This window comes from Frankliniella occidentalis, unplaced genomic scaffold (assembly GCF_000697945.3).
Source record: "Frankliniella occidentalis isolate FOCC.00 unplaced genomic scaffold, Focc_3.1 Scaffold18, whole genome shotgun sequence".
Taxonomy (NCBI): domain Eukaryota; kingdom Metazoa; phylum Arthropoda; class Insecta; order Thysanoptera; family Thripidae; genus Frankliniella; species Frankliniella occidentalis.
Genome location: NW_026267148.1, coordinates 2,033,304 through 2,044,690, shown reverse-complemented (window position 1 = coordinate 2,044,690; position 11,387 = coordinate 2,033,304). Strand labels below are relative to the sequence as shown.

The 11,387-nt window shown below is 45.4% G+C and overlaps 1 protein-coding gene across 2 annotated transcripts in view; it reads right to left on the bottom strand.

Annotated features, from left to right (window-relative positions):
* The window catches only part of LOC113207581 (retinol dehydrogenase 11-like), a gene marked incomplete in the record, with an annotated part of 18,322 nt that extends 7,298 nt beyond the window's left edge, over positions 1–11,024 (bottom strand). Inside the window, 7 exon segments of one of the 2 annotated variants that reach the window (XM_026424206.2) lie at positions 1–187; positions 347–563; positions 1,019–1,138; positions 1,447–1,605; positions 2,853–3,056; positions 3,794–3,918; positions 10,856–11,024. In XM_026424206.2, coding sequence (XP_026279991.1) covers positions 43–187; positions 347–563; positions 1,019–1,138; positions 1,447–1,605; positions 2,853–3,056; positions 3,794–3,911 — 963 coding nt within the window. 2 annotated transcript variants of the gene reach the window in all.
* Positions 11,025–11,387: the final 363 nt, after the last annotated feature.

Here is an 11,387-nt window from a genome sequence, read left to right as displayed (position 1 = left end):
ATAATGAGAGATTTGGAAAGTATTAAATAAGTTCTTCGGGATCTACAAGTTGGTGATAGAGGTGGTGTTTGGCGCGGTGAAGGGGTCGTAGTCACCGAGTCCTGTCATCTGCACGCTGACTTCCCAGAGACGACGGGCGACATCGGCATTCTGGGCCCTGTGGCCGGGTGTTACTGGGCGGCAGTCGCTGTAACGGAGAAGTCTCTCAGTACTAATCGGCACTTTTAAGGGAATTTTGTGGCTGATTTCTTTTCATTTCTAATTAAATTTCGAAAAAAAATTATCGTTAAAAGTCAAGGAAAAGGATTATCCTCAAAGGACAACAGATAACTTTTGGTTGACTTACGCGTAGTACAGCCCGGTCTCTGAGCCTGCGTCCTCATCCACGGCGCAGTGAATCGTAGTCTGTGCTCCCTGCTCCGGGGTTTTGATCCACAGCTTCATAATCCTGTCCCAGAAGAAGGTCGCGCCCGGGAACACGCCGCTGTCCAGGTGCCGGCTGAGCTCCGTGGCCACAACCCCAGGATGCACCGCATACACGGTAACGTCTGAGATGTTGTGCGCTGCAAAAAAATAGAGGAGATTGCATCACGAATGTGGCTTCTGCGTGCGTTTTTATAGTCAGTCGCGTGAGACTTCTTGTGAGATATGGCGATGTCGCACGACAACACAAAGGGTTTGTTTTAAAAACCCATGAGAACCGAGCAAAATGTTCGGAAACGTTGGTGCCTTTTGAAACCTGTGGAGTGTGGAGTGTAGTGCCTTCCGAAATGCACTAACGATCCACAATGCGTTTGCTTTTGAAATGTGCGAAGTCCTAGTCTTAAAATGTAAAGGGAAAATATATTTTCATTAAATGCGAAGGTTTCTGCTGTGAACATCCGCAGATGCACATTTGTTCTGAGAAACCATGTAAACATTTGCACATTTCGCAAAAAGAGAAGAGTTTTGTCAGTTTGTTGTGGGGAGCTTAAAGAAAACAATGTTATGTAGGAAACATCGTGGTTATAAGAGTTACCTTTCAGTCTCTCGGCGAGTTCCTTGGTGAACAGGACGTTCGCGAGCTTGCTCTGGCAGTACCGATCACTCGCACCGTAGCTCTTCTCCCCAGCCAAGTCGTCAAAATGAATCACACCACCTATGGCCACAAAAGAAAAGACAACATTTGTTTTCAGTTTTATCAGACACAGCACAGCTTCCTGCATTCCCTACCACTCTACACTCTAAATGTAAAGACACAATTTTGCTCTTGAAACGGCATTGTTTCTGTTCACATCCAGGCCGGATGCAAATTTGTTCCAAACAATAAATTGAATAAATTTTCATACACTTTGTCATTGTTTAGGAAAAAATGCACCTGGAAGTGCAAAAACTCCATGATCCTTTTACATGCAATCTGATGGCCAGTGGTGGTGTGTTGTAGCCACTACAACTTGAACAACTCACGGGAGTGCACCAGCGAGGAAAGCGTGATGATTCGGGCGTGTCCAGTCGCGCGGATCCTGGGCAGTAGTAGGCATGTCAGAAGAAAGTGCGCCATGTGATTGACACCGAGTTGCATCTCTAAGCCATCCTCCGTCACTTTTCGCGGGCACGCCATTATACCTGTATTGTAATCAAACCCACAAAACTGTTAAAACGACAGCCGTTTTTACTGTGTGAAACAGTCAATAGACACCTGCACGAAACCCGCTCTTCCTCTGTGTGTGTGTCTCCCCTCAGATTATTTCCAAATGAGGGGCCTCACCCTCGCGAGACGTCGAGCGTCCTACTTACATTATTAAGAAGTAGTTTAGGACCGCCAATATTGATTGGTATGGATTTGGTAGTAATTACTACTTGCCGAAGTGGCTTAATAATCATGCAAATCAATAACAATGACAAGGGAAGACGAAAGAAAAGTCACGGAAAACGCGACAAACTTGGGGCGGCACATCTAAGAGGAGTGGTGGGAAGGGGGGGGGGGCGATAGCCCAACTGAGTATCTGAACTTTGTGCATTAAATAACGTAGCCCGTGATAAAATAGATCCTATGTTCAGTGCGTGCACGCTGCGTCCGCACCGCGTGCGCATTTTGTGCACATCGCGTGCACGCCGCGTACACATACACAGAGCGTCTGCAGCGTTTCTGTGCGCAACGAACTTATTGTGCACAGGTTTTTACACGGGTTACATAACTTTAACCATTTCGACGCTGATCGGCTGTAAGCATTTTGACTTTTCCGATTTAATTTGATTAAGAGGAATCCAAATCTGTAACAAAAGTATTACTTTGGAGACCTAAAAACGCCTAAAAATTTCATAGTTTTGAACTCGCACCGGCGCGCACGCAGTGCACACAGCCTCGGCGGTGGTCGTTGCAGGTGTCAAACCCGTGCGCAAGTTCGTTGCGCATAGAAGAAACTAAGCGGTGTGCTTTGCACGTGGTGTGCCCACGGCGTGCACGCGATGTGCACAAACTGCGCACGCGGCTCGCACGCGGTTCGCACGCGGCTCGCACGCGGCGTGCTGCGTGCAGCGTGCGCGCAGCGTGGACACATTGTACACAGGATCCATTTTAACACAGGGTATAGATAGAACACATAAATAAGCAAAGTTGTCCCGTTGGTCCAGAAAAGGAAGGTAATGAAATAACATTGTGGCATTGTTGTAAATGTCCACGGAAAAATGTCTTCGTAAAAGTACAATGTATTTATGTTTAGTATTTACAAAATTATTGAAAATTTACCCCCAAGTCATCTATCAGAAAGCCGCCTGTTGGTAGGAAAACAATTTGATCCGCAAAACCTCCGGGAAATTCGCAACAAAAATAGTATACATGTCGCTCCTCGGACAGCCTGTATGACGCTCACCTGCGTTGTTGATGAGAATGTCGATATTTTTCTCCTGCTCTAGGAGCTGCTTGGCGCAGCGGCGCACTGAGGCGAGAGAGCACAGGTCTAAGTGCACCACCTCCACGGTGCCAACGCCATCCTTGCCCTTATGAGCCTCGCGGATGTCCTCTGCGGCTGCCTTCGCCTTCTCCATGTCTCGGCAGGCCATCACTACTCGTGCACCTGTAGCAACACCCGGGACACGGTTGTTGTAAAGCAGAATTCCATTTTACAAAAAAACAAAACAACAACAGACAGAGAAGGCGGGTTGTCTTGCAAGTTCTCTGCTGAAATGAGCATGCCTTTACGATCTCCTCAGCCAAAGTCCACCGTTCACAAACATGATGTCACAGGCCCTGTACGATTTTGAGTTATACTGTACCGCTTGCAGGTGCTTGCGGGTGGTCTTGCCTACCATCGCTCGCTGTGGCGCCTTAGCGTGCAGAGCGTGTAGGAGTAGGTGACCCGCCCACACGCTTAAATGCGTTACGGGCGGTAATAATAAAAAGTAGAACGGGCTTGATGGGACAGTGGTAGTGGGACATCCTCTATTGTTGTATTGCTTTAAGCTTCGAAACGGAAAAGCGGATGGGAAAGCGAAAGCATATATGTCTAAACTAAAGGCGTGGTAACCACCCTTCCTTCTTATTTTGGCGCCCTTGTATAAACGAGTGTTAAAAAGTATTATTTCGGAGTTGCATTACTGTGCTCTGATGACATGGCTATTTTCAGAAAGTTCTCGTTATGTATTCACAGTCTCCGACAAGGCCTATTACTATATTTTCATTTCACTGAAAAACGTGGCTGGAGCTCAGCATGCAGCACACACAGCATAATGAGCCTCTTTTGCAGTGGGAGGTCTAGGACGGCGGCAAATAGAATCACTTTGCTCGCAAGTTCTTTCACCGTGGCGCACTTACCCCTCCCCACCAGGTCCAGCACCGTCTCCTTGCCGATGCCTGTGTTGGCCCCTGTAATGACCACCGTCTTGCCGTCGAGGCGCGCGTCTGATCTGCATCGTCCGCTGGTCCACCACATGTTACACCTGGATAATCACACAAATAGATATCTATATAGAAATTTGTCTGTAGAATCTTGTCGTTGTCTTCATAGTACACACACGCACGTCACCCACTCTTTCAAATATGTACATTGTCTACTTTTAATAGAGTGTACATGGCATGTATACATGCCCATGAACGCTTTTATAAAAATGTATACATACTCTTGTACACACCCATGTGCGCTTTATTTAAAGTATACAATGTACACATTTGAATTGACAGAGCACAATTTTTACTAGAGTTCTCTACATGGCAATAGCTACCCGCCAGTTTTAGGGTTATTGGTTTCATGCGGGGGGAGCTCCCTTTGAAGTGTACACGTTATTCCCAGAACTTCGACTAATTGGATAAAAAAAATTGGTGTTATTTACCGCTTGGTTTTTGTGATTTCAATTGATATCCATTGATTTTAATCCTGATGATTCCCATGCCGGTGTACATATGATTGCCCAAGTGGTCGCCCCCTCGGTTTCATGGACTATTAAGTACAAACAAGAAACGACACTCAAGACTCCGCCACTCTCCTCTCAGCCTCAGCGCGGAATAATTCTAGAAACTTCTTTTGGATGACGTCCACCACATTTCTAACAATCATATCCGCGGTTTTTAAGAAAATTGAATTTAAAAATGTTGCTCATGATAATTGTAGTGATGCGAGCTACACTTGAAAGTCCTAACCGGTCGTAGTCGTCTCAGTGTCGGTTTCAGTAATCGTCCGCATGCCCATTGCGTCCGTGTGCGCACGGAGGAGTTTTCAGCTGTCAACTGAGTCAGCTTATTTTGCAGCTACCCAAGGAAGGAGGAGAAAGCGTGCATTGCAATTCGCAAAATTAAAAAAGGCGCCCTACAATGTACGCAAGATACCACACAAGCTTTCGTTGAGGTAGACAAATTTGTGTTAACACACGACAAAAATAATAATTTGGGATCGCTTCAGGGCTCTCGGGTGGGCTTTCACTAAATACTTACGGCGAGCACATGGTCGTAGACTTCACGATGGTGACAAGTGGTGGTGCGCCGTGCTACTGTGCCGCCCTGGCCATCCCATCACCAGCGCTGCTCCTCTCACCCCACCCCCCTCCCCCACCCCTACCAGGTGTGGACGGGGCTGGACGGTGGCGCCTCGGCCCGCGCCGCACTGCCGCCGGCCGCCCCTTCACCAGACACAGGTTTATCGACCTTACACCATCAGTTGGGGGCGGGGACAAGCTAGTTACGGTACATAGATTTAGTGCGGAATAACGCCTCTTGAACCGATTGGTTATCATAAGGGTTGGGGGTTGTGCTTTTGCCCCCCCCCCCCCGCCTCGCCTGAATACCCGGAGCCTCCACCCCCAGAATAACCTACATGATCTGCCCCATTAGTTGCAAGAGTTGAAAAATTACATATTTGCATGCGTCGCTGAGGAGTATGGCTATGCGCGCTACTAACCAGTGCCGAAGTCAACTGTTTGCGTCTGACGTGATTGGCAGTTTCCTTTAGTACCAGAGTAGAGAAACAGATATGTATGCCGTGTTTGAGAATGGAAAGGTTGGTGCGAAGAGGGTCAGAACGACTGGTTGTACTTATTGACAAAACTTTTCCATAATGAGAATGAGCGTTCAGGGTATGATAGTCACTGTCTTCTTAAAGTGCAAGTTGAGTTTACTAGGCGTCTGCTGTTTGAATTCAGCGGTAAATTGAACTTGTAGGCGAGGCGCGCGCACTGTATATAGTATTGTATTTTTACAACCTCAGCTCTACTAGGCAAATTTCAACCGTACTTGCAAGGAACATTTTACGACATTGGTTATGTTCACTTTCTTTAAATGTGGACAAGGCCACGCCCACTTTCTTTAATGCAGACAATCTACGCATTTGTATGCAACTGCTTCGATTCAGTGCCTTTGAAGTAAAGTTGCCAAATTGTCTCACAAATCCGATGACGTCATGTTGTGCTTATTGAAGTTTTACAACTTCAGCGGAACTATTTTAATAGTTGACGAAAAGTTTTAAAACTTTACAGTAACCAATTTAACAGTGCACGTCTTGTGCCGAGTGACGTATTTGTGAAGAATGTAGCGAACGGAGGGAGAGAAAAAGGGTGGGGGGAGGGTCAGAGAGAGAGAGAGAGAGAGAGAGAGAGAGAGAGAGAGAGACTGGCAGAGTGAGAGAGACACAGAGAGAGGGAGAGGGTGCTCGTAGAAAGTAGTCAGTCCATGGCATTGCGTAGAGGGACCGATGGCAAGCGGAGTTTACACTAAAAGCGGACAAGGGAATGTTATGGGATGTGACTGGTCATGCAGTTATTCGCCTCACGGTTACTCTGAAAATTGATTGGGTACCAAGTTTGACGGTTTTTCTCTGCGAATGTGTCGTACTGTACCACAACTCTAACTACAAAGCTAATTGTACTGCAGTAATATGTGTAATACCACGCGTGTACCGGCTAATACTCCCCAGTGTCGCACGTTTGCATACACTGTCAAAAAAAACTGTACCAAAGTACAGCAAAAGCACGGTATGTAGTGATGAGGTACATGATCGTTGTACTTTTTTGCTGTAGTGCCCATAAGACTCCATGTTAAGGGATACTGTACTTTGTACCTCAAAATACTGTACCTTACTCACTACAATGCGATCAGGCAAAGACTTGACCAGTTCGTGCTGTGTTTTTTTCTGACAGTGTACCCAAGGGGCTACGGCGCCTTACGGGCAGATTGGGTAGGAAAACCCGCAGCACTGTGCTACTCTGAAAACTCAACAGTGTGCATTGCACACTGTATATTCAGTGTGCATGGCATGCACACGTTATTTACAGTGTGCATGGCATGCACACGTTATTTACAGTGTGCATGGGCATGCACACGTTATATACAGTGTGCATTGCATGCACACGTTTCCACTATTTCCTTTGAGACGGATAAATTTGGAAAAATGATGACATTTTCAGTTTCCCCGTGAAAAGAGCTTCCAAACGAGCTACCATGTGATAGGGTTCAAATCGACCGGTACCATCACTTGGTTAACGTTACCAAAATATCCGGAAGACTTTCGCAATTTTGGTACCGGTCGATTTGAACCCCATCACATGGTAGCTCGTTTGAAAGCTCTTTTCACGAGGAAACTGAAAATGTCATCATTTTTCCAAATTTATCCGTCTCAAAGGAAATAGTGGAAACGTGTGCATGCAATGCACACTGTATATAACGTGTGCATGCCCATGCACACTGTAAATAACGTGTGCATGCCATGCACACTGTAAATAACGTGTGCATGCCATGCACACTGAATATACAGTGTGCAATGCACACTGTTGAGTTTTCAGAGTATATTGTCTTTAGCGGCCGCACTGAATTTATGAATTTATATTTAAACTGAATTTATGAGTGTCAAAAACATTGTTTACCACAGTTGTTTGTGCAGGACACCCTGTGTCTGACACACGGTTAAAAAGAAAAAGCCAAAAAGACTAAAAAGCAGAGAGCCCCCTCGACCAGGGCTCTACCCTCAGTTGTACAACACAACTGACCAGTTACACTACAACAGCCCACGCCATCTAGCGTGACAGAGCGGTGGCCTGCGCAAGGTGCACCGTCGCCACCCTAGACAGTCCGAGACAGTCCTAGACGTTCCTAAAGTTTCTTGAATTTCAAAAGTCGATTTTGGCCACCGTGAAAAATATACTGGAAATTGGTTGGCGTCTTATGAGGCAAAAATATCGGCGTCCTCTGATGAACTCAAAATTTTGGTGCCTTTTGACGCCAAGTATTGGCGTCGTTTAGGAAGACGCCAAATCTTGGCGTCGTTTAGGAAGACGCCAAATCTTGGCGTCTTACAACGCCAATATGTTGGCAACATACGACACAACCCAGTTTACAGTATAGTAGTGTAGGTCATACGAGAAAATTTGCCATGAAGCGTGTCGTAAAGTCTCAATTCGTAAAACTACAAGCACAACGTATCGACTTGGAATTCATCGACGAGAAAGATTCGGGTGTCATAAACATATTTCGTAAATACAAAATTTCAAATTAAGTCGTAAATTTACGAAAACATTTTTCACATTAGGATGTCAATGGTGTTCTCCTCAAAGATCCGAAACCAGGGCTTGATTTTTTTTATGGGGTACCCTGCTGCAGTTTACGGAGTGTGACTCTCTCCTAGACAACCAATAACTGTAGTACACGAAGTGTCTTCGAGTTGTAACGGCAGTATAACACAACACACATTTTTTTAACTGTTGTACTGTGCTACGCTTGAGTTTCCAGAGTAACTAAAAAGCCAACAAGTTTTACTCTTTTAACTGTCAAACTAAAAAATCACACGGTTTTAACTGAGAGAAAAAATGAAATCGTGCACTAGTTTGACGGTTGATGCACCTATTCAGTTTTATAGTTTAAGCTATTACCGCTAAACTAAAAGAGCCCTGTTTCGAAAACATCGAACATTTTCCAATAGGATTCGGAAAACTGTTAAATTTACGACTCATGATTTTCCAGAGCATGCAACGTCAAGTGTAAAACTAGGCACGATTTTTTCTTTATTTGTTAACACGTTCAGTGCGGCGTGACGAACATCGTGTGTCGTGTCGTGGCGTTTCGTCCCAGAGCGGGATGACACACACACCGAGTGCCACAAATTGGTTACTTTTTCTACTGCTTAGGTTATTTCGGAGTTTTTCACTGACTTTCAAACCATCTAAATCGGGTAGCGCGTGAGGGTCGGTGTCTTGCTGGCCAACCCGCACCTTTACTCGTTCGCACCGGCGGATGTCCTCTGGGCCTGTGACCCCCTCCGGGGCGGCCACATTACTCCGGGCAGCATCGAAAGTGTTCCCGGGTGACTCCGGCTCGCAGGGGGGGACCAAATTCAAAATCATGGGCGCACCAGACTCCAGCGCCAACGCTAGTGTGACCTCCTTGTGACCTCTCTCTGCTAACTGTGCCGGATTCAGACGTGCAGGCAGGCTTGCCTACCCTCACTCGCCAGGGCGTCTTACTACCCCGTGCGAGTATACAACCCATCCGCCCGCATGAATTCGGTACAGTATGGGCAGAAAAAAAACGGAGCTCAACACCCACCCAGTATATTGCGCACGATACGATACGCAAACACGCTTTTTTGGGTGTAGAAAAACTGTTGTCCTCTGAATCCAATGTTCTAAGTCTCACTTTTCCAAGAGTGAAACCACTGTGAAAAATTCTCGTAAGGGTTACGACAACATTTTCCATGGTAAAAGTCATAAAATTACAATTTGAGATTATAAATTTACAAACACTCCCTATCGACTTGGAATTGAGCGACGAGCAAGAATGGGCTGCCGTAAATTTACGACATATTTTGTAAATCAAAATTACAACAAATGTCGTAAATTTACGAGGATATTTTTCACAGTGACAAAATGTTCTACTTTTGGTGCGTTTTTCTACTGCCATAGAAGTAGAATAATCATGTTGTACTCTTTTAACAGTCATACATTTTGTTGTACACTACTTGTAAAAGTTGGACTGTTTGTACAGTTGTTGGATTAAACGAGTTTGGAAAAGAAACTTTGTGTACTCTAACGAAATTTTCCTGCCAGCATAAAGTCATTTTTTGTTCAGAGAATGAAAAGAAATATGTTAAAAAAGAGTTCTGACGTAAACTTCGTTGGTCACGGCGAAATCATTATTTCTTTCCGAGAAAAATGAGATTTTGTGCACTCAGGACTGCTCACGTCAATCTGGTTCTGAATGTTTGGATGGAGGATGACGTGTCTCCGGGGTCCGCGCCGGTCTGTGCCCGCAAATCATCGCGGGTCGCGTGTTTGGAGGATCCTTAGTGCCGGTTGGCCAGGTAGTGTCGTGTCTGCTTGACAGGAGAGACAGAGATAGATAGAGGGGAATCAATGTCGTCCACTGTAAAAGCCGGGTGTCGATTTCCTTAATCTTTCTTGGAAGTGAGAAAAGGGGGGGAGGTGGGGGGAGCAAATAGGGGTATCAGAGCTAAAGCACGCATCAGCGAATAGAAAACCGGAAGCGCTAGGATGCGCGCTCTGAAACTGTGACATGGTTTGGGGTAACGATAACCAAATTAGTGCCTTTGGCAGTTTTAGTGCCTTTGGAAAGCCACTTTACCCTTCATGCCTTTTAAAGGAAGGATTTTGCACCTCTGTCTCTCCAGTGTGATTTTATTAAAAATGTAAAATACCCTTTCATAATTGAGCCTACTCCGAAAAAGAATTAATACCTTGATTTAAGTTATATTAAATATTCAACGGAATAAAAACCAATTGCACGAGTTGAAACATCCAAGGATATGACATTCTAACGAATACTAAGTTAACGTGCTTTTGACAAACAAAAATGTTTTCGGTACCATAACAATTTACGTGTTTCGCGAATTTATGGGTCTGATATGATGCTTAGTCAACCTGCTAGGTTCACATACCCATGCACATCCCATGCAAAGTCTCGCATTATTTTTCTTTCTCATTAGTCTCTTGTGCAATCTCGTCCGCTACCGGGCCTACTCGAGTCATGATGTGTCGCGACATCATCAAAACAAACGCCCCCACTGGTGTGCGTGCACGTCAGTTAACCGAAGTAAAGTCCATGCCGTCCACGAGATACTGGGGGCACGGGAAAAAAATAGATATCTGCAGAGCGATTATTATTAAGTACAGAACGTCATATTAATCATGTTGGGACAGGGGATTTTTGTTATGGTTAAAACCTGATGGTTTTAGAGAGACCATACGTGATACATTACATAAATCTCATTATTAACTTATAATCTCAGCGTTGTCTTTATAGGTTCGCTTTTCTTCCACAAAATACTAGAAAAACAGCCAAAAACAAAAACGACAACTGAACAAGCCGTGATCCCCCTTTCCAGTTGTTGCTACTGTCGCGAGTACTGACGTGCTTTTGGTATCCTGAGAGCGTCTGACGCACCTTGTGTTCTGCCGTCCTCTGCAGATTTGCCAATGCTCGACGTGCTCGCGCGTAGGCGTGGAAGCTGTGAATCTCCAAATCTGCTCTTCGCTGGACGGCGTCTACCTCGGGACTACGCTGCTGAGCACGCACGGGCCAAGCTAACCGATGGGTGAGCGGCGGGCGCCAATGGTGACTGTAGTCTGGCATGTCGTTGGAGGGGGGGAAGGTGAGGGAAAGACGAAGAGAAGGAGCGAGAGAGAGAGAGAGAGAGAGAGAGAGCGAGCGAGCGAGAGAGAGAGTCAGAGTGAGAGGTTCGCCGGTATTGTTTCACAGTACCAAGTGTTTAGTATCGTGAGACAAATTTGAAAATTCGACTTTTTCAAGTTTCGTGGGTTTACTGAAAGATTAAGATTAAAAGCTAGAAATAGTAAATTAAATACAATACAAAACACACAACACAAAATACATTGCAGTCACGTTGACATGGTAATTTGCTCTGCTGGCAAAAATTCAGTTTTGAGACAAAGAAAAGGAGGGTCCTTAGTAACTT